The sequence below is a fragment of the Bos taurus genome, chromosome 21 (genome assembly GCF_002263795.3).
Source record: "Bos taurus isolate L1 Dominette 01449 registration number 42190680 breed Hereford chromosome 21, ARS-UCD2.0, whole genome shotgun sequence".
NCBI classification, from domain to species: domain Eukaryota; kingdom Metazoa; phylum Chordata; class Mammalia; order Artiodactyla; family Bovidae; genus Bos; species Bos taurus.
Genome location: NC_037348.1, coordinates 14841517 through 14865514, shown reverse-complemented (window position 1 = coordinate 14865514; position 23998 = coordinate 14841517). Strand labels below are relative to the sequence as shown.

The 23998-nt window shown below is 45.2% G+C and overlaps 1 protein-coding gene across 2 annotated transcripts in view; it reads left to right on the top strand.

The window, feature by feature from the left end:
• Positions 1-23647, top strand: part of SLCO3A1 (solute carrier organic anion transporter family member 3A1) — a 377645-nt gene extending 353998 nt beyond the window's left edge. Inside the window, exons 9-11 of one of the 2 annotated variants that reach the window (XM_005221711.5) lie at positions 584-648; positions 13247-13489; positions 22988-23647. In XM_005221711.5, the coding sequence (XP_005221768.1) occupies positions 584-648; positions 13247-13489; positions 22988-23070 (391 nt within the window). In that variant the 3' untranslated portion in view covers positions 23071-23647. 2 annotated transcript variants of the gene reach the window in all.
• Positions 23648-23998: the final 351 nt, after the last annotated feature.

Below are 23998 nucleotides of genomic sequence, written 5' to 3'. Positions count from 1 at the left end.
TCTCCTGCAGGCAGATTCTTTCCCACTGAGCCACCTGGGAAGGCCAAATAAAGGCACCTTTCCAGTTTAAAAGGTACCAAAGCTGGATACAGATGAATGGACTGTTTCACAAGTGGTCCATCTAGGGAACCAACCCATGCTAGTCTGGTTGATTTCGCAAAATGATGCAGAATGACAGAGGTGTTTATGGTTCTGGCCTATCTGAGTAGCATAAGGGGAACTGTCTTCCCCATTGATATTTCCCCTGATACATGTACCCACCAACTTAAGATGTTTCCCCGTGCCAGCAAACGCAAAATGCCTTTGAATGAAGACTTTGGGAACAAATTTGCATTCCATCCTTCAAATGACTAGTTTTAGTTAATAAAAAACACTGCTAAATTCCTAAACTTATCTTGTCCCTGCAGATGCAGTGATTTTTCAGACTTTTGGCAGGGAAGGTGAAAAAAGCAAAAGAACAAAACCATTAATAATTTTCTAAGGAAGGGCTCTGATGGACAGCAGCGAATGACTCTGGGGTCTGTTAATTAAAGTGAAGCGATAAGAATCTTTTCTTTTTTCCTCTTCATCTCTTCGCATATAGGACAGTCAGCCCTGAACTCAAATCCTACGCCCTGGGAGTTCTTTTTCTCCTCCTCCGTTTGTTGGGTACGTATTCTTTCTTTATTCCCTCAGTAATGAATCAGATGCTTATAACCAGGTGAGTGCATATATGAGTGCAATCATGACCAGGTGAGTACAGATCACTGGAATCATCCCTTGAGTTGTCTTTTTTCTTATGAAGTTTAATTTTGATAACAAGAGAAAGGTCTGTTAAATGTTGTTCAGGGTTTAGACCTACACTCGCACACTCCCTGGATATCACAGTTTTTGTTGGTATTAACTGTGCCTTCGTGCCACCCTGAATTTTCATTGGCACAAGGAAGAAAAGTGAGGAACCAAAAAGAAAGGAATTTGATGGTGTCATTGGGCACCCTCATTAAGCAACCCATGAGCAGCTTGTGAAATGCTTCATTTATGGGCCTGCCAGCTGGGGGAGAGAGGTATTCTCATAATGCTTCCCAAATGGAAACTTCGCATCCTTTAAATTTTTCCAAACTGATTTAGTTTATTTACCTTGGGTTTCTGTTGCTACTGCTGCTGCTGCTACGTCACTTCAGTCGTGTCCGACTCTGTGCAACCCCATAGACGGCAGCCCACCAGGCTCCCCCATCCCTGGGATTCTCCAGGCAAGAATACTGGAGGGGGTTGCCATTTCCTTCTCCAATGCATGAAAGTGAAAAGTGAAAGTGAAGTCACTCAGTCGTGTCCGACTTGTAGCGACCCCATGGACTGCAGCCCACCAGGCTCCTCCGTCCATGGGATTTTCCAGGCAAGAGTACTGGAGTGGGGTGCCATTGCCTTCTCTACCTTGGGTTTCTAGGATAAGGCAAATATGACCTTCATGCTATAAAGCCTATATTCTGTAGTTTGGTATGGACAGAAGGAATTAAGTCTAAGATGGGAATAGCCCATGGTTCTCCTGGAGTGCTGGGACCAGCTGAGGAGAAGCTGGAAAAGCCAATCAGATAAACCTTCTCTCTGTGGACCACACTGCTGCTTTATGAACTCCCTTTATCAAGGCCAAGATCAAGATAGGATGACATTTTTTTTCTTGAAATGATAAGGCTGTGGTCTTCCTTAGTGAATATTAAGTGATAAATAAAAATGGAAAGGAAGATAACCATGGCCTATACCTTCAGAATAAAAAGTTCTCATTCCAAATAGTATATAACCTGAATGAGCACAAAGACTAACTATAGAAATGTTTATAAAAATATTCACAAAAGTGAAAAATTGGCAACAATTCAAACATCCATCAGCAGGGAATTAGTTAAATCCATTATGGGTTCTAATTTCAGTAGGATTTATGTACCCCTTTAAACTGGAAAGAAAAATATTGATAAACTTGGAAAGGGTACATGGTAAGTGGAGGGAGAAAGAGGTCTATATTGTATATGCAAATGTTTTTAAAGTATACATGAAAGTCCCAGTCATGTCCAACTCTTTGTGATCCCACGGACTATACAGTCCATGGAATTCTCCAGGCCGGAATACTGGAGTGGGTAGCCTTTACCTTCTCCGGGGATCTTCAAGACCCAGGAAATGAACCCAGATTCCTGAATTGCAGGCAGATTCTTCACCAACTGAGCTATCAGGGATATATGTATAGGGGAAAATACTGGAAAGCTAGATAAGAAAATGGTGTCAGCTATTATAATTGAATAGTGAGGCTATAAATGATATTTTATAAATTCATTTTTAAAATTTGAATGAAAAAAATATGTTATTACTTTCATAATGAGATTATATTCTATATAATTGCTATGTGAAAGAAAAATATTCACCCTTAAATCCATTAATAAGATGAGGCCCTCCCTGGGGAATGGAAAATACTTGACATCTGCCCTAGCTCTGCCTGTAGCAAATCACTTCCAGTCCAGGTTGTGACCTCTTTTGCCATGTCCATGACGAGACCTGGCAATCTTCTTAATCACTGTCAGTCCACATCGTTGGGATAAATGGAGAATCTTTTTTTTTTAATTTAAATTTATTTATTTTAATTAGAGGCTGATTACTTTACAGTATTGTGTTGGTTTTGCCATACATCAACATGCATCCGCCATGGGTGTACACGTGTTCCCAGTCCTGAACCCCCCTCCCACCTCCCTCCCCGTACCATCCCTCTGGGTGATCCCAGTGCACCAGCCCCAAGCTTCCTGTATCCTGCATCGAACCTGGACTGGCGATTCATTTCTTATATGATATTATACATGTTTCAATGCCATTCTCCCAAATTATCCCCCGCCTCCCTCTCCCACAGAGTCCAAAAGACTGTTCTATACATCTGTGTCTCTTTTGCTGTCTCGCATACAGGATTATCGTTACCATCTTTCTAAATTCCATATATATGCGTAAATGGAGAATCTTAAACAGCATCTTTGTCTTATTTCTGGTTCATGGAAAATAGAACCAGAAATAGTAACCAGGTATAGTAATACCCAGTGCAAACAAGTTCAACTGTAATTCAAACTAAAACATTTTAGGCCTTCCTAGAATTCATAGTGGCCTTTAGAGCCAACTGCACAGGGTACTAATTATGGTGGAGTTTTTTTCTCTCATCACTGGGAGGATAGAAAATGCATGTGTGGTGATGCCCCCCATTCCACCCTGGTTAGGTGGATGGACAGATGAATGTGTAATATCAGGTAGCAGGTTGGAGACCCTTATTTCTGAAAATGGTGAAACCATCCCACATGCGGCTTCCTTGGTGGCTCAGCTGGGGGAGAATCTACCTGCAGTGGGGAAGCCTGGGTTTGATCCCTAGGTTGGGAAGATGCCCAGAGAAGGAAACGGCTACCCACTCCAGTATTCTGGCCTGGAGAAGTCCATGGACTGTACAGTCCATGGGTCCGCAAAGAGTCGGACACAATGGAGTGACTTTCACTTTTTCACTTTCACTACTTCCATTCTACATACACATTCACTCAACAAACTGACATTTATTGAGCATCTAATGTGTTCAGAGCTTCATGAACCATACCCAGGCAAGTGAGCCCAGCATTGCTCTTAGGGAATTCCTTTAGGAGCTGAACAGAGAAACAAAAAGCCCTCCATTTATGGGATTACTACAGAGGTCTTTTGTACCTCTAAACACATGCTGAGGACTCAATATAGTGAGTAAAAAATAACCTTCAGAATAATTTTGATAACACAAAATGTAAGAAAAATTTGCAAGTTGTTTTCAAAATGAAAATAATGAAAATTATGAGACACTTGAAGACAGAAATGGAAAATTATACAGCATGTGTAATGTGACACCATTAAGATCACTGTATGTTGCTCTAAAGCTCAAACATTATCTAAATGAGTATTTTGCAACTTCTGTGATTATAATCTACAGCAAGAGATGAACTTTATATTGTGGCCCAGTGCATTCATATGCATAAATACAACTGAAGCAAAGATTTCATGAAAAATATTCACCCTTAATGTGTGTGATGTGCTCTGATATTTTCTATTCTATTTCATTCTTTTAAAATAGTGGGTCATGACCAACTATATTGATTGTATTGTCCAACTGGGTCACACATCAGAGTTTAGAAAACAGCTGTAGAAGGATATGCCACAGTTTCATCTTTTAATTAAAAGTGGCTCATCAGAGAAGTCTTTGCCCGATTCCATTTCCTGCAGCACCCAATGAGATTAACCACCATTACAGTTAATGAAGGACCAACCGAGAAATCAGATTTCAAGACATTGTCAAGCTTTGTGCTTGGCCCCGCTTGGGTAATGGGTGATGGTAAGGACCTCACAGTTCAGTGTGATGAAACTGGAGATGCAGTCAGTAGAGAGGTGTAGGGTGGATGTGTGCGAGAGCCACCCAACCTGGGGTTGGGGATGGGAGTGTGGGTGAAAGAATGTGATAGTAACCTGAAGCATGAAGAATGCAGAAGAGTTACCTTGCTAGCAAAAAGGAGAGAGTGCTTTAGACCGAGGGACTTAAAGGAGCAAAAGCCTGGAAGTGAACAAAGGCTGAAGCCTGTTTGGGGGCTGCAGGAAGCCCTTGTGGCTGGAGGGGATGGCTGTCAAGGACACGATCAGAAAGAATTGCTGCGCTGTTGACAAGGTTGACCTTTATCCCCAAGGCAAATGAAATCGTTGATGGACTTTAACATGGGGATAAGATCCATTGTGCATTTTTAGAAAGGCCTACTGTCTGCCACATAGAGAATGTGGGAACTGAATATTAAGCCACTGGTATAACAGAGGAGCTGACAGAGAACCATGTGAGGATGCTGGCCACCAAGATGGGGAGATATGGACAGAGGAAAAGTGTCAAGGCCTAGTCCCTGAATGGAAGTGTACAGACTGAAGCATCTAAGAGGGAGGAATCCACAGTGACAGTGCCTTATGAAAGGTTTGGATCATGTGATACATGGGCGATATTTTTAAAGCAGGAGGACCAGAATGAGGAGCAAGCTTTTGGGAGTGGCATAGACCAACACCATCCAATAGACCTTCCTGCAGTGGTGGAAGTGCTCCATGTCTATGCCACGTGGGGCTGTGGAGCACTTGAAATGTGGTTTCTGTAAACTGGCTTCTCCTTATTTTTGTTGATTTTCATTTACGTAGCTGCGTGTGACCAGTGACTGTCATACTGGACTGTGCAGGACTTTGATGCACCACCATTGGTGGGTCAGAGCTTGAGGCAGTGGGGGCAGCATGGGGAGACTGCTCTCTGCAGATACTTGGCTGTGAGGAGTGTAAAGAAAGAGGGAAAGACCCAGAAGTGAATGCGGGTTATCTTCCCTTGTTTTAAACGCTGATAGAAAGGAGGTGTCAGAAAGGGCAGAGACCTTGGCACCAAGAGCTTCCTACATAGCCCATGGGCGCCCTGGAGTAGGAGCAGTAACGTGGTTGGTGGTATCAGTGGTGAGTGGGGAGGAATATGGAGCAAAGAGATTAAGAGTAGTGGTCACAGTAGGGCTGATGCAACTGACCGTGGTGCCTGAGCTGGACAAAGACGAGGTAAGCTAGGAGAGGGGAGAAAGAACAGAGAGAGAAAGGGCACATAGGAGCTGGATGTAGTAATTCATGAAAAAAGAGCTGCAATCTGCAGCCAGAGCTTTGTTGTCTGACTTTGAGGTGGTGGAGCAGTTTTGAGAAATGGCAAAACCCATAGAGGAAAGAAACAGCCTTGACATTGAAAATGAGTTGTTGAAAGGCCTGAGTGAGAGCTCATGTCCATGGAGAAGTTCAAGTCACCCAGGACAGTGGCGGAATTTGAGTGGAAGAGGACAGAGTTGGATAAAGGGTCAGGAAATTCAGAGTAAACGAATGACTTACTCAAAGCAGAACGCCTGATGTAATCAAATCCATCCTTTTTCATCCTTATACAAATGTCCTGATCACTGTTTTTCTCTCTGGGTGTGGGCATAACATCCACTCAAGGGTCTGATCTCATTCCTGGGGAGTCTGTTGCATGCCGCAGATGCTACACCAAATTCGACTGGATTCACTACCACGAACTCTCCTCCACAAATGCCTGCTCTTGGTTTTCCAGAACAACAAGCTGGGCAAAGATCATTGGGAACGTCAGCCTCAGGGTGCACTTCTGTATGCAGGGGTCATTCCTGAGCAGATTGTCCTTGGGTCTTGGGTTATTGGTGAACTAATATAAGAGACCTGTGTCTTAGAAGCTCCTTGTGTGGTTCATCCAACATTTGTTGAGCTCCCATTGTGAAGTCTTGAATTTCTACAGGCACATGGGAGAAATGAAGATGTTGAATGAGTGTTTTGGAAGAAGTAAGCCCAGCCTGCCAGAAACTTCAGAGGAGTGGCTGTGGGATAGTGGGGTGCAGGATACAATGTCTGGAATGTGAGGGGAGACTCCTTCTACTCACCTCTGCATTTATTTATTCAGTCAACAAACTTTTGCTAAGCACCAACAATGTATCTAACTTCCTAAAGGACCTGTGGGCTTAAAAGAATATTCACAATCTAAAAATTGAGAGTTATGCTTTATTCAGTGGGAATTTTTAGGACTTCAAGCCCAGGAGACAGCATCTCAAGTAACTCAGAGAACTGCTCCATGGAAGTGAGGGAAGGAGCCAGGTTAAAGAAAACCAGATATCCCAAGTTAAGAAATTTAGTGCTTTTTCTCTGTATGGGAAGATACAAGAGTCCAGGCTCACTGAAAGCATTCCTTTGCTATGTACCTCAGGTATCTGGGCCAGTATCCTGTATTTTCACGTCCTGAGTCCCCTCAGGGCTCACCGTTGGGAGTGGCTGCCGTCCATGGCTGCTAGATGGCAGGTATTCTTTCCTTCCTGAGTCCCCTCAGGGCTCACCGTTGGGAGTGGCTGCAGGCCATGGCTGCTAGATGGCAGGTATTCTCTCCTTCCTGAGTCCCCTCAGGGCTCACCATCCCTGGTAGGTGCATTTGTTGATGACAGTGACCTCCTTTGCTTACTGATGTGAAAGTACTTGATTTCTTTCTAAGCACCAATGATATATCTAACTTTCTAAAGGACCTGTACCACCCAGGATCTATCTATGTCCTGACCAGTGCTAAGGTGACACCCCATATTTGCCATGGACCCTGCTACAGTCAGGCACAACAGGTTTGAATCCAGCTCTGCCGTACTGAGCATGAGACCTTTAACAAGTAATTTAAGCTTCTTGAGCCTCAGTGAGTTTAACAAGGCAGCCAGGAATGAAATGAGAATAGAGAAGCTCCTCTCAACTTCTCGGATTTAAGAAAAGTGAATGTCAGGTATCTGTGGATGATGCTGGACAGTATCAATAGAGTCTCTTTCTTGGCATCACTGAAACAGAGAAACTCATTAATCCTTCGAGGAGAACATTCTTTTCAACATCTGTTTCTAGCTAGTGCTGGACATAACAGTAATTCCTCCAGGTTGAAAAGAGGTTCCATGGTGAATCAAGTCTTGGCAGGTAAGCTGGGAGAGGAATGGATATCTTTTGAAATGTAAATGCTGGAGTGATTTGTAGCTTCCATTTTGTTTCATAAAGGAATGTGAATTTATTTTTCTTACAAAAGCTTTTCCACTCAAATTTTAAGTTTAGACCAAAGAGTATAACTAAGCCTGGCGTTTTCAACCCACGGAGTGAATTAAGTAGCCAAAATTCAAGACCTGGAGGTTTAATCTCTGTTAATAGATTTCAGGAAAACAGAGACAATTTCCTTAAGTGATACCGCAATTTTTGCATTGAAATATAGCTGCAATTTGAGCCCGAGTATAATGGGAAGTAAGATTTAATCCTTTTAATATTCTCTGTAATAACGAGTAACAGCTCTAAGCTTCCGGATACCCTCCCCAACATATGGTGGGTTCCTAGTGTCCCAGTGGTGGGACCTTGGTTAATGCCTACTGAATCTGCGAGTTCCCCCCAAGGAAACACAGGAAGAAAAGAGAACAAAGGGGAGAGGACTGCTCCTGCAGGCACCGAGGAAAAGAGCATTCCTTTAAAACACACGGTTTCTAAGAAATACTTCATCATTATCATCAGCTGCCTTCTTCTTGCTTAGGTAACTGAGGCTGTAACAGAAGTAAGTACTAACATACACCTTACCTGTGTGACCTCCCTTCTGGAAACATCTGATTATCCTCCAAAAATGTCTTATGAAGTGAAGGATTCCTGCCAGTTGGGGTTAGTCACTGAATCTTGACTTGGAGGGTGTTCTGCAAATCTTTCTCTGGAGATGAGAATTTAAAAGGAGATGAATTTTCATTGATCCAAGTGAAAAGCCAAAAAACAGGAAAGGAACCAGATTTGTTGAGCACCCACTCCAAGAAGGGCTTTCCCAAATACCATATCAACTTTGCAAAGATCAGAACCCCTGTTGAAAGCTTCAAAACCAGCCTTCTACAAACCAGTTATTCCTAGGAGCTTAGTGGAAGGATAAATAATATGTTTTCTATAGCCCTGGAAAGCCCTGATAAGAGCTCTAAAATCTTCTCCTCAAATCAACAAACTTTAAATTTGTAGGAAAGAAATGATTGGACTGGAGGTTTTGAAATATCAAGCCGGGGACAAATAACAAATAGCATCTGTTTCTCTATAGGTATAATAAAGGGGGTTGTGGGGGGTGGATTGTGATGTATGAACACCCCATGCAGTAGAGGGGTGAGGGGGCAGTTGGTAGTAATTATTGTCACTGGGTTGGGAAGATCCCCTGGAGATAGAAATGGAAACCCACTCCAGTATCCTTGCCTGGGAAAATCCCATAGATAGAGGAGTCTGGTGGACTATAATAGTCCATAGGGTCACAAAGAGTTGGACACGACTGAGCACCTGAGCACACACGCAGTTATTGTCCCAGTCGTCACTCTGTAGAAGTCTCCCACTGCCATCTGGGGAACTAGCATCTTTCAGGGGCTACAGGGCTTTTCTATGCCCCCCTGAATGATAAACACGTAACAGTGAATGGCCATTTGTGAAAATTAATCAAGTGGGATTCCCTCTGTCACTAATCAGATGAATTTCAACAATGGCAAAGGCCTGTAAATAAGAGATCCAGCAAGGGCCTTGTTTCAAAATTCTCTACACACCTGGAACTCAGGACCTGTGAGCTAGAGCTTCTCTTTGGAAAAGCATTTTAAGTCAATAAAAAGGAAAAGATGAACTTGGCAGAAAAGAGTTGTTTTTGTTTGTTTGTTTCTGGGAATCTTAAAGGAACCTCATAAAGTTTATGAGGTTCTACTCATAATACACTCAATCAAAAGTTTATTCTGAACTGTCACCCCCAAATACCCTGTACAAGATGAATAAGGGAGCAAAAGTTCTGGCCATATGGGACCAGACCCTTATATAACACTCCACTCACTTGTTCTAGTATTCACCTTGACTTGGTAAGGTCAAAGTAGTTCCATTCGAAAGATCAAGAAACAGGCACATAGAGAAAAGTGACTTACCCCAGCATTTCAGCTCCAGTTAGAAGGTCTTTCATCTTGACCACAAACACCCTCCAAAATATTGAGTATAAGATGAAAACCCTTGCTATGTACTTAGCTTTCTCATTTCTGTTTGAAGGCTATTTCTGACATTTCCCGGGGTCTTGTCATCTGATAGTAGAGCTTGACGAGGATAAAATTGACATCATTAGCACAGAGAAATATGCCTTACTTCAAGACAATTCCATAATATAAAAATCCTCACTTGGATACAGGTACAAAAAGGAGTTATGACTTATTGGCACTTTGGAGGGATTTTTTTTTTAAGCAAGTATTAGTGAATGGCTCCATTATATTGAAATTTTCCTGCAATGTGCTTAAAATTTGACCTGATTTGCCCAACTTGGATTGCATACAACTCTTCAGGCACCTGTGCATTGGAACAAGAAGCCCCAGTACCATCAGTTCCTTCCCTCAGCAAAACTTAAACGAGAGGTGTAATAGTCTTGGCTTCCCATTGCCTGGTGATGGGTGGGTAAGGAGAAAAGGAGGGAGGAGAATTGGGAGCAAATGACAACCAATAGAACTCTGACAGATAGAAAGGTGAATGGATCCACCTCTCCCGTTGGACCACAGGACAGGTCAGATTTGTCCTGTGGATCCCCAAGTCCACCCGCCATCCACAGGGACTCCAGGTCACTATTTCTTTACCTAAGTAACGGGGAGTGTGTCTAGTGTCTGTCAGTGGTTGCCATGGCAGCTCCTCCAGTTGGCTCTTTTCCGGTTAAATGAAGAAAAGTCGTCTATTGGGGAACTGAGACAGGACACACTGGTTGGTGACAAAGATCTCGAACACCTGAGCAGCCTTCTGGGCAGAGAATGCCGGGAATGCGAGTTTCCACTTGGCAAGACCAGCCTGGGCTGCAAAGAGGGAGCAGGTTGTGTGGGATTTTGAGTTTGGCATTTTTAAACTCAAGCTGCCAGAAAGGTTAAATGCTGTTTCAATGAAAATTCTTTCTTAGGGGGGTTTCTTTCAGGGGGTCATAAGTGACAGATTTGGGGAGTGCTAAGGATTAGTGCCAAGGCACTTGGGCCCGGGAGGAAACCCTGCCAACCTGTCAATGCTGACAGGATCACGAAGCCCTCCCCCGACCCCATCGCTGACCAGTCATTAAACCAAGGAAACAGACGCACAGACACAGGAAGCAAACTTATGGTTACCAAAGGGGGAAAGGGATGGCTAACTTAGGAGTTTGGGATTAACAGACACACAGTACGATATATAAAATAGATAAGCAACAAGGACCTACTGTACAGCACAGAACTATAGTCAGTATCTTATGATAATCTATAATAGAAGAGAATCTGAAAAAGAGTAGATATATATGTATAATTGAATCACTGTGCTGTATACCTGAAACTAGCACAACATTGTAAATCTGCTATACTTCAATAAAAATGATTTTTAAAATTTGAAAACTAGACTTCAATTAGTAAAAAACCCAAGGAAGTGCCATTTCCTTCATTAAGCCTCTCCCTTCCAGAGGGCCCCTCAAAGGAGATTCTGCTATGGATATAACATAGCCTTCCTTGTTCTGGCACTCATGAATGGACTTCAGGGGTCCATGAATTCCCTGAAATATGGATGCGGTTTTGTGGGTAGGTATATTTTTCTGGATGAAGGGATGATGCTCATCAGATTCTCAGCACATGCTCAGGTGTTCAGTCGTGTCCAACTCTTTGTGACCCCCATGGACTGCAGCCAGCCATGCTCCTCTGTCTGTGGGGTTTCCCAGGCAAGAATACTGTAGTGATCTCCAGGGGATCTTCCTGACCTAGGGATCAAACTTGCATCTCCTGCATTGGCAGGTGGATTCTTTACCCCTTAGCCACAGAGGAAGCCCCCAGATTCTCAACAGACCTTCCTTAATACAAAAGTGAACCTCAGTCAAGAGCTGGAAAGAACACTCAGGATACCAGGACACCTCAACAGAGGGATCTTGGAATTGTCACCACCTGCTCCCAGGGATCACTTCCTGCTTCTTAAGGAGGTTGACTGGCACTATATTCTGGCCTTGGGAATGCTATTTTTTCCAAAGCAATTAATTTGTGTTAATGCCCCGTCCATTGCTTCCCCATAATACAGATGAAACATTTTCCCCCCAAGAGGCAAGAATCACCTGGGAATGTTTTATTTTAACCATGCCAATGACCAGGCCACACACCCAACATTCTGATTTCATTGGTCTGGGATAGGATACCTCATGATATAATGTGATCTATTGTGAAGGTTTTTAAAACCAGTTCCCAGCTCAGAAAAGTGTTCTGCTCCAGTGGTAACGTCTAAGGGAAGGAAAACTGTCAGTGTGTATGTGGGTGTTTTCCATTTTAAACCGTACACACATGTATACTTACATATCTGTCTGCATATACACATGTATGAGAACACAGCCTTCATATGTACAGGTATGTGCACATACGTATATATACCCACACACAAGGTATAGTGTGGACTTTCCTGGCGGCTCAGTGGTAAAGAATCCACCTGCCAATGCAGGAAAGGCGAGTTTGATCCCTAGGTCAGGAAGATCCCCTGGAGAAGGAAATAGCAACCCACTCCAGTATTCTTGCCTGGGAAATCCCATGGACAGAGGAGCCTGGCAGGTTACAGTCTGTGGAACTGCAAAAGAGTTGGACAAAACTGAGCAACTGACACAGCAGCAAAGCACAGTGTACTCGTCGTCACCTTCTGTTTCCCTCTGATTCCAACCCCCTCTCCTTGAGAGCACACAAAGCCCCAGAAGACCCGTGCAAAAGGACACACACAGAACATGATGCCTCTTAACCATCTTCTCTACAATGGTGCACTTCTTTGAGTGACACCAAGAACGTCCCCCTTCAGAGAAGACTTTTTCTCCTCAGACTCTCCGTGGATGATGATAATGATATCATCTGTCATCCTGTGTAATTTATTTTGTATTTACTCTGTGCCAGTTCAGTTCAGTCGCTCAGTCATGTCCGACTCTTTGCAAACCCATGGACTGCAGCATGCAAGACCTCCCTGTTCATCACCAGCTCCCAGAGTTTACTCAAACTCATGTCCATTGAGTCGGTGATGCCATCCAACCATCTCATCCTCTGTCGTCCCCTTCTCCTCCCACCTTCAATCTTTCCCAGCATCAGGGTCTTTTCAAATGAGTCAGTTCTTCTCATCAGGTGACCAAAGTATTGGAGTTTCAGCTTCAGCATCTGTCCTTCCAATGAATATTCAGGACTGATTTCCTTTAGGATGGACTGGTTGTATCTCCTTGCTGTCCAAGGGACTCTCAAGAGTCTTCTCCACCACCACAGTTCAAAAGGATCAATTCTTCAGTGCTCAGCTTTATAGTCCAACTCTCACATCCATACATGTGTATGTATCACATACATACTCTGTGCCAGGCACTGTTCTAAATGCTTCCCACGTATTCAATGAGTCAGCCTTCACAGTGATCTGAGAAGGACTCCATTTTGCAGATGGGGAAACGAAGGCACAGATGTGTGAAGTAAGATTTCATATTAAATAACTTGCACAGGTTTGTGAAGTAAGAGGCAGAGGTGAGGTTTGAACCAAAGCAGTTCAACCTCCAGACAGGGTCTTCCCCCACTGTGCTGTAGAACCACTGAATATGGCCCACGAACCCTGCAGTCCCATAGGAAGACACACACAGACACACATGGGGAGTCCTTCTCTCCTGCGGACCAGCCATCAGAGCCCGCACATTAACTGTCCTTTCCCCCGACAGGCTTCATCCCCCCGCCGCTCATCTTCGGGGCTGGCATCGACTCCACCTGCCTGTTCTGGAGCACGTTCTGTGGGGAGCAGGGCGCCTGCGCCCTCTACGACAACGTGGCCTACAGATACCTGTACGTCAGCATCGCCATCGCGCTCAAGTCCTTTGCCTTCCTCCTCTACACCACCACGTGGCAGTGCCTGAGGAAAAACTATAAACGATACATCAAAAACCACGAGGGCGGGCTGAGCACCAGTGAGTTCTTTGCCTCTACTCTGACCCTAGACAATCTGGGGAGGGACCCTGTGCCCGCCAACCAGACACATAGGACAAAATTTATCTATAACCTCGAAGATCACGAGTGGTGTGAGAACATGGAGTCTGTTTTATAGTGACTGAAGGAGGGTTGAACTCTGTATTAGTCTTTCAAGGGTCATTTTTCCTAAAGAAAAAAAAATGAAAAAAAGTTTCTCAAAAAAAAAGATTCAGTACACACACACACACACACACACACACATATACACAGCACCTTTGTCCTTTTCTCAAAATCAGAGCCAGACAGGATTCAGAATAAGGAGAGCGTGGGATCACGTGGTTGGCGTGCGACCTCCTGGGGGCTCAGAGTCTGCTTTTGAAGGCACCTCATGGCGGTTCAGGATGCCGACAGCTGCAAGCAACAGGCACTGCCAGATTCAGGGAACACTGGTGGCCAGCTTGGAGGATGGACCCTTCTGGATATACATACACATACAAAACAAACAAAATATATCTAAAAATCTACTAAAAACACCCACGTTGACAACATTGCCAGGATAAGCACTAGTGACAGCCCTGTGCCCCCGTGCCCGTCCACACGGGGACGGAGGGGCACCCGAGTCGGAGGAGTGGACACCCGCTTCTCTCTCTAACGTTTGCAATAGGGGCCATGGTGCAGGCGACTCACCCAGTCTACACCTGTGGCTCAAGGCCCCAGAGTTCTCTCAGCGATGCTAAAGGGTGATCCGTGCTGGAGACTGTAGTTGGCACCTCTCACCAGCTCCATTTCCATTTCTCAAGACTGAGGGCCCCAGGGGGGGAGCCGGGCATGGGGGGCCAGCACCTCCCCTTCCCCCACAGCACCTCCCATTGGGGGGCGCCCCCCTCCCCCACCAGCCCCACAGAATGACCTCAGGAAGCAGTGGGCCTCGCCTGGCTATGACTGACTTCGCTCAGAGCCGGGGAAACCCAACCCAGTCCAAGTCATTTGCTTACATTTGCCAAACATTTTGCCATTTTTAAGGGAAAAAAAAAAATGCAATGCATATGAATTTCAAACTGTTGTATGTATAATCCTCTGATACTATTTTTAACTACTTCTCAAATCTGTGTTAACCCTTCAGTCACTAACACAGTCCTCTAGGCCGAATTTATTATGCTGGTTGCTTTTAATTTTCTCCTTTTATAATGCACCAAAAATATAATGTGATTCAAGGGATGCAGTTAATCTATTGTAATTTTTTTATCATTTTATCCTCCTTTGGATAGTTTGCAAGAACGAGACTATACAGTGTGTTATGAGAAAAAAATGCTTGAAAAAGAGTGTATATGCAGCTTGCCTTTAAAAGAATCACATTTGAGACAAGAGGAGATGACATGATGAATTGCAAATTTGCCTTCTCGACTTATGCCCCACAATTCAGTGATCGCTGTCATGGGAACCCCTTTCATATGCCTGCTTCACATGCCAAGAGGCGTTCTTTTCCGCCTGTGGTGGAGACACGCTCAGCGGCATGTTGTGTGTATGGGTGCAGGGCTTCTGGGGAGACGAGAGAAAGAATAGCTCCCTGGCACATGCTTTGAACAGCTTGTGGTGTCTGGTATTACAGACCCACAAGCTCCTGGAAGCTACTGGACGTCCACCACCTGAAAATGTCAGTAATGTTTTCCGGGTCAGTCTTGAACTAAGCAGCCTTATGGAGTGTATGCGTGTGTGTGTTTTGAAAGTGGCTGAACCTCAACCAGCTAGAAGCGAACCTACCATTGTTTGGGGTAAGAATCAAGGGGAAATCTCTTGCAGCCAGCAGACTCAGCCTGGTGAGTCATTTGCAGATGGGGCAAAGCTTATGTGAGAGCACAGGTGTGCTTGCACTCACGCACACACGCACACACGCACGGCCCAGGGAACCCACTTTTCATGTTGCAATGTCCTTGATCTTGGCCACTCCTGGCTCTGGAAAGATTCTAAGGGTTGGTTGGTTGGTTGTTTTTTTTTTTTTTATAACCTCAGACACATATTTGCAGGTCATCTAGAAGATGAAGAGCATCAGGAAAGAGTGGGGTGGGTAGTGTGCCAAAGTTTTAACAAACCCATAATTGGGGCAGTTTGAGTGAGAGCCCCAAACTAGAGAAGGCCGCGTGCAGCAAGGATGCCCGAGAGAAGCTTGTGTGGTGGTGCAGAGCCACGTGGTCAGCCGCATCCTGGGGACAGGATGCTTCCGGAACAACTTTTTCCTGTCTTGCTCGAGTCCCTCCTTGCTCCTGAAAATGGAGACGTTCATCAGTGTGTTAACTAGTTAAACAGGGGGTTGTTCTCCAACCAGTTCATAAACTCTGTACGCCCTGTGAATCCTGAGGCTGTGATTCCATCCTGTACGGGTGTTGAGTTGGTTTTGTCTTGAAAATGTATTGCTAGTAGATCACTGCCCTCTTGGATATGATTGTGGAGCTCTCCAAACTCAGTCCACAGACACTGAGGCTGCAAGACCTCATGTTTCATGGGGCTCTTTGCTTTTTTTTTTTAAGTTTTTGAAAACTCTTTTTGGCTATTTTGCCTAAGATTTTAGGCTGAGTGAGAATAAGATGTTAAGATAACAAAGGAAAACAATCCCAGGGTTCAGTTTTATCAACAAATGAATTGAAATATAAAGTCCCTTCTCGTAAGATGCTTCTAACATGTGTTGTTATCACCTTTAAAACTTTTTTAATTTGTCTCCTGGACTCCAGAACCAGAAAAACCTAGTCTAGGTTTATTTTCCCTTGTGCCGCAAGGATCCATTGTACATGCCTTGCCCGATCCAGTCCCTGGCTTCTTTGGTCCTGAGCAGGATTTGAATGGAAAGATTTCCTGGGAAGAGCTCCAGTGGACTCAGAAAACAAAAATGGAGAGGGACGGAATACACCTAGAGCGTGAGTGCTGACGTCCTCTCGAGCCACCAACCCCGCCGCCGTCTCAGTGGAAGGCGCCCAGGGCTGAATGGAGGAAGGCTCTCTTTGCTGCAACTTGTGACAGATTTTTGTCACTCCTACATATAGATCAAAAAGTTTTCTACCCATATTATCCCTGCATATGAAGGGAACACATCTTTCGTGAGTCTCTGTCTCTGGGGGGGAGTGGGTTTGCTGTCTTCCCCGTGCTGAGTCTGTGGGCTGTGAGGAAAGCCCGCCTTCACGCCTCCACAGGGGACACAGTGAAGCTCCCAGACACCCCGGGGACACTTCCACTCCGGGAGGCCACGGCGTGCAGGCTTTCCTCACAGCTAACGAAGCAGCCAGAGAGGCTTCTGCTCACAGGTCCCCTAAGGAGTTTGCTGGCAGCGCTTAACAGGCAAAATAATAAGGGGAAACAAAGAGCTTCTGAGGAATCCTTTGACAGACTCCCTAATGTCTTCAGAGCAGGAGGGAACGTGCTTATTCATAAAAATTGCTTCTTTTTCATCACCTTCCAGCAGAATAGCTTTGCCAAGTGATGGTTTTAGACTTTGGCTACGTGGTGTCTATACATTCAAATCCCCAATTCCAACTTCTCATCCCCAGTAATAACCTAAAGCAGGGGTCCCCAGCTCTTGGGGTGCAGAGCAGGAGGCGAGCAGCAGGTGGGCAAGCAAGCAAAGCTTCATCTGCCCCTTCCGCATTGCTCACATTACCACCTAAACCTTCCCCCTCTTCTTCCCCCCTCACCCAGCTGTGGAAAAATTATCTCCCACGAAACCAGTCCCTGGTGCCCAAAAGGTTGGGGACCACTGACCCAGAGCTTCCTCTCACTCAGATGTGGCAAGATTTCCTGAGGGGACTTGCACAAACATTCCACACATGGTGGCCAGCCAGCCCCTGGGATGACTGCCACACCACTAAAGTTTCTCAGGAGAAAGATTCTGCCATAGTTGCTAATGGATTATCTTCCACACTTCCAAAGCAGGTTGCTTATTAGGAGAGTGTAAAATGGAAATAAATACACACACACACACACACACACACACTCACTCACTGAGAAACCCTCTGAGGAAAAGTAGTGATTGGCTCCCTGTGAGCCTACAAGGCCGGTTTTCTTGCTACCAACTGTTCAGGTCCTGGGAAGAAACCACACTTCCTTCTCCACCCAGTCAAGTCCACCAGGCCTGTGTTCTAAGCCCTGCTTAGGAGTCCTGCAGGCACTCCTGAGTGACTCGAAGCAATAAAGGTCAACCTGTAGAAATCAGTGCAATGCTTACACAGTCGGGCAGGGTAAGCTTCTGTCCTGTTTGGTGGTGGTCATTCTATTTCACTGTTTGGTTGGTTTGGTTTGGATGAGGGGAGAAAACCAGACAAGCAGGTTTTCAGTCCACCAGACAGAATATTTGCTGTCCTGTGCTGTTCTTACTTCTTTTGATGGTTTGGAGAAAGTATCTGTCCAGGAGAAGGTACTAGACACAGAGTAGGGGCTTACTTGCTCCCCTGAGCACATGTCACTGCCTCTCAACAGCCTCCTTTCAACTGTGATCTGCATTTCCCTCAGGTTAGAATCCAGATCAGAGCCCTCAGAGGTGACACATTTTCCAAGAGAGGGTGTTAGTGAATTTCAGTTTGGCCTGGAAATTAGTCTGAAACGTGACTACAGCCCTTTTCTTCCTCTCTCTGCTCCTCCCTCCTTGTTTCCTCCTTATCCACCTCTCCCAACCCAGTTCCAGTTCTTGCGTTCTGAATAGCTATGAGAAGGTAATTCTCTGAGAACAAACGGTCCTACTGATGGCCTTTCAACCTAGCTCCCTTGGGGTATTATGGCTGCTCAAGAATAATTTGGTGAAACAGGAATCTCTAACTGCCAGAGAATGCAGAGAAGATGCTGTTCAGATGCTTGTTATGGGGCCTGTTACCTAGGATCCCAGCTTCCCTGGTGGCTCAGACAGTAAAGAATCCTCTTGCAACGCCGCAGACCTGGGTTTGATCCCTGGATTGGAAAGATCCCTTGGAGAAGGAAATAGCAACCCACTCTAGGATTGTTGCCTGGGAAATCCCATGGACAGAGGAGCCTGGTGGGCTGCAGTCCATGAGGTCACAAAGAGTCAGTCAGGACTGAGCAATTAACACTTACACTTTTTTTTTTTTTAAACCGAGGATCACATGGAGAATTTACACTCTCTGCATACAGGCCTCACCTATGCCTCCCCTCTCTCACCTCAGAGTGCTCAGTTATCATGGCAGGGAGGACATGAATTGAAAAGCCTAAAATGGGGAGTTCAGAGAAGCCTGGATGCCCCAGCACCTTAGAAATCTGTGACTGTGGTGGAGATAAAGACAAAGCTCATGCTTCTCAGGGACCATCCATGTGGTAGCACAGTTTTCCTTTGCAGGTAATATTAATGCTATTTGAGGGAGCACTATATGAGCTTGATGTTTTCCAGCCACGTTTATTCACTCTAGTAAAATTTTGACTATGTGCCAGGCCCAGAACCAGGTACAAAGGTTAAAAAAAGACATGGCCCCATCCTCTAAGAACTCACAGTTTAATAAGAGAAACAGACCTGAACACAAAAGCAATAGAATAGGGCTTACCTGGTGGCTCAGACAGTAAAGAATCTGACTACAACACAAGAGACCTGGGTTCCATCCCTGGGTCAGGAAGATCTCCTGGAGAAGGAAATGGCCACCCACTCCGGTATTCTTGCCTGGAGAATTCCATGGACAGAGGAGCCTGGCGGGCTGCAGCCCATGGGGTTGCAAAGAGTCAGACACGACTAAGTTATTGCACTTTCACTTTTTACTTTCGTCATTGTAAGAGCCAGAGTCTATTTATTTATGTCTGGGAACAAAGAGGGCTCTTTTAGGGTGCTGCGAAGTTCCACCTAGGGGCATCAAGAATCAGGAAGACCTAGTGCTCTCGAAAACAAGAACTTAAGAGCAGTTGGTTAGGGATCCAGGGGAAGAGACCCTCTACGGAGAGAACCAGCAGAGCAAGTTCAGAAACCTTCCATAAAGGGCCAGGTGGCAAGAATTTGGGCTTTGAGGGCCACAGAATCTCTGTGGCCTCTACTTTTTTGTCAGAGCAGGGATGCAGCCCCAGACAATGTGGAAACAGATGAGCGGGCCGTGCTCCAGTAAAGCTTCATTTATAAAGACAGTCAGTCTCTGGGTGTGGCTGAGAGAAGGCTGTAGTGTGCTAATCTGTTCTGGAGAACACGGAGGTCTGAAGCAGCATGGCACACAGTCCCATGGACTGTAGCAATGGAAGCTGCTGTGCCCTGGGCTGAGTCATGCATTGGAACAATCTAATTCAGGTACCCCATTTTCCAAGAACGAGGTAAGTATCCCATTATTGTCAGGGTTTACAATGAAAGTAACATTATCTTTCTTCTGTGTAATGAGGGGAATTGGAACTATACAATCTACAGTCTCTTCCAGCCCTGGCACTCACTCCCTAGCTCTACCAGAGTAATCATCCTTTTTTGTTAAGTGATGGAAGTGGGCATGGGAGGGGACAGTGTAGGAACTGGACAAAAAAGAGTGAATCCAGATACTGAATAGTATTTCAGATTCCTTCCCTCCTTCCCACCAATATGAACAGTGGCACTAGAAAGCTATTTAATAATAGTACATTTACCAAGCACTTACAATGAACCAGCATACAGTAGTTAAAGAATCCACTTGCCAATGCAGGAAATGCAAGAGATGCGAGTTCAAACCCTGGGTCAGGAAGATCCCCTGGATGATGGCAAGGCAACCTATTCTAGTGGTCTTGCCTGAAGAATCCCATGGACAGAGGAGCCTGGCAGACCGTAATTGCAAAGAGTTGGACGTTACTGAGCATGCACGCACATATACATAGTCCTGTGAGGCACACTGTTATTAAGCTTCAGTTTACAAGAGAGGAAAATGAGGCTGGGGAAGCTTTCAGAACTGGCTCAAAGTCACAAAGCAGAGATTCAGCCCAGGTCAATAAATCCAAAGCTTGTGTTCTCTGCCTTTTTGGATACTTCCTCCGTATTGGGCAAGAAATGAGGGACCCCTTTCCTCCGGTAGGGACTTCCTATTCAGAAGACTTACAGGGCTCCCTACACTCTCATATCCCCCTAACAACTAAGACAAGTTGTGTCAGTTGTATTGTAGAACACAGGTGTATTCTGGGGACATCCGTTCTCCTTGTTGTTATTCCCAGACTTGATCACAGAGCCCAGTGAACAACACACATGGGTGGTTCTGCTGTTACCAGGCAGGTAAGAGGAGCCAGGAGATGCCTCTGCTCTGATGCATTTGGAAACACAGTTTCAAAGTGCTGAGGTGTCTGGGAGACAGTCCTCGGTGCTGCAGGTCATCAGCATCGGTGGGAAACCCCAGACACCGTTTCCCACCTGGCACCCCTGAGGTCCTCAGCATCAATTTCAGGAGCTCAACTCTAGCCCAGGCATCAGACACTGATGCTGGCCACTGGTTGGAGCTATGTCTTGCTCTGTGATCAGATATGAGGCTTTTAGGAACACAGTTTCTAGACATTTTGATTTTTGTATTAATGTCTCAGGCCAATCAATAATTGAAGATTAGCACAAATTCTGAGTCTTTTTCTGTAAGGTAAAGTGATTATGTTCTCTTACTAAGAGCAGATGGAACAACTATAGTAAATTTTCTGGAGGTTTAACATTCCATAGGTTGAGATTTTACCATCCCATTAAATCGCAGAAAATAATGTTCTTCTTAAATTCATGCCAACCTAAGAGAAGGTAACTCTCATGGTGTTGGGTTTGTCAAAACTGTTGGATTTTATTATCAAAGGTGATAAAATGAAGTAGAAGTAGGTAATATAGGAAATTTCATTATAAGAGAAACTTAGATAACACAAAAATTGTGCTCTAGCCCAGCCTCTTAATGGAGGAAAGGGGCTGAGTGTTTATGTTTACTAAGAGGTTGCTACCCTCATGCCCTGGTGCTCAGATGGTAAAGTATCCGCCTGCAATTCAGGAGACCTGGGTTCGATCCCTTGGTTAGGAAGATCCCTGGAGGAGGGCATGGCAACCCACTCCAGTATTCCTGCCTGGAGAATCCCCATGGACAGAGAGCCTGGTGAGCTACAGTCCATGGGGTCACAAAGAGTTGAGCACAACTAAGTGACTAAGCGCACACACACGCACATGCACACACACACACACACACCCTCCTGCCAGGGGCCTTAGCAGCTTTCTCACACCTTCCCTGTGAGGTAAGTATCATTATTCCCACTTTACAGATCAGAAAACCAAGGCTCAGTATACCAAAGCTTCCCAAGGTCACACAGCTAGTTAGAAAGTCTCCAGGGGCCAATGCCAGGTCTGTCTGACTCCTGAACCAGTGCTCTTTCCATGACACTACAAAAGCCACCAATCTGAGAACACAGACGTGCCTTCTTAGAAAGATTTGATGCGGCCTGTAAGGCATCTTCTGTTGGAAACCACCACAGAAGTCTATAGTTTCATAGAGAAATGAGCCAAGAGCTGGAGGTGAAAAATCTAAAATAAGAAAAAACACCTTTTTCCTTTGGTAAATGCTGGAGATCTTTAAAAACACCCCTTCCTTTTTCCCTCTGAGCCATGTCGGCAAAAGCTGGCCAGCTCCTCATTGTCTTCTACCTGATTCATTCTGCACACAGGAACCAACCCCAGCTCTCTCATATCTATCCCACCTTCCCCAACTCCCTGCCCCGCTGGCTTCTAACAGAGGCCCCAAGAATGTAAAAACTCAGACCTTGTGAAAGTTGAGAAAGGATGCTCCAAACTGTACCACTTCTTCTATTAAGCCAGATCTCAGCTGCAAAAGAAAGGAGAGACATTTCCACCTTTTGTACCAGAGTCTAGAGAAGACAAGAAATGAGTGAGGATTCTATGTTCCACTGCAGCTCTCATTGAACCGAAAGGCTGCATGCCACGGTCATGGAGACCTCCATGGCTTGTATATCATGACAGGGACTAAGCTGGGTGTTTCTTGCCTTTTAAGTGAAGCCACAGCATCTATTTCAGACACATGGCAGAGGCTTATGCACCTCGCTCCAACAAGGAGATTCTTTTGCTCAGCAGGTGGTGACCCGCTGTGGCTGAATGGAAAGTAAACTGGCCCCAAATGCTGGTGGAGAAAGCATGGCATTATGATGCCAAGAGGTTCTCTCTGGCACAGAGCCACCTCTTCAATAGAGATTGCAATGACAGGGTCCTGGAACACAAGGTCTGTCACCGGTGACTCAGATAAGATGAAGATAAGTTAAATGATGGAGTTGCATCTTATTCATTCCCATAGAATACAAATCTGCATGGGCATTGGCATAGATACATATAGATAAATGCTTCTCGGAAAGATTTAGCCTACATAAAGGTCTTTGGGCTTGGAATCTGGTTCCCTGGGGTGATGTGGAGCACAACCTAGCATTTTATTGACTTCTGCTCTTATCCATACCACTGGAAAGCCAGGATGCTATTACGTAAGCCTAAAACATAAGTAGGAAAACTGGAAAAGACCGATCTCTTTTTCCTCTTGACTCTCTTCCCCCCCTTACCCCTTTAGGCACAGAGTACCAAGACATTGAGACTGAGAAAACCTGCCCCGAGTCACAGTCACCTTCAGAAGACTCCTTTGTGAGAAGCTGAGGGCCTGGCCCTCTTCCTGCAGAGAACAGCCCGCCACCGCCCACAGACCTCGCAGGCCTGACTTAGCGTGCTCTGCCCTGAGAACCCAAGGGTCCCCGTGGGGACCGTCCGGCCAGTGTGTGGTCCTTTGAGGCCCCAAGCACAGGCCTGTGACGAGGACTGAGCAGGTGTCTGTGGCCCGGAGTCCTCCAAACCCTTGGAGTAGGCATTTTCCTGGATCACTAGAGAGTCCTATTGGCCTGGTGTGCAATTCTTCTGCCCACCCCTCCTTTGGCTCCTCTGGGGATGGCCTGCTGACATGCTTTAGAAAACCCCCTCTTGGAAGTGCTTCTCTGGCCGGGGGCTCCAACAGTTCTTCTGAAAGCAGCCAAGGCTGGATTTAAATAGGAGGGGGTAAAAATTACCCTGTTTCATAGAACAGAGGGGGGGAAAAAAGCACATACTCAATAGATTTTGAGTGTGGTATTCTGTATTTTTGCAGCTTATATTTTCCAGATGAGCAGTTTAGAAATATGTCATGTAAAGTACCTACTGTACGTTTGCTGAAAATTATATTAAAAGCACTATTTTAATTCTTCCTCGGTCTCACGCTGTAATCTCTATTATCTTTCTCTTCTTGTGTCTTTGGGTAGAACAATCCTAAAAGGTTCTTAAAGACAGTGTTTCTGGCTGTGTGTGTTCTGTATTTATGGGCTTTGAATTATTCACAAGAGCACAGTCTTAGAAGCCAAAACAGACCTGGGTTCGACTCTTCACCCCAGCACTCCCTACCAGTGTGGCATTTGGGAAGTGGCCTGACCCCTCTGAGCCTCAGTTTCATCATCTGTAAAATGGGAATACTGTCACCTGCTTCACACAATTGTGGTCAGGCTTCAGTGAAATCCCATGTGAAGGCAGCACAGTGTCTCACAGAGAAATGGTACTTGCT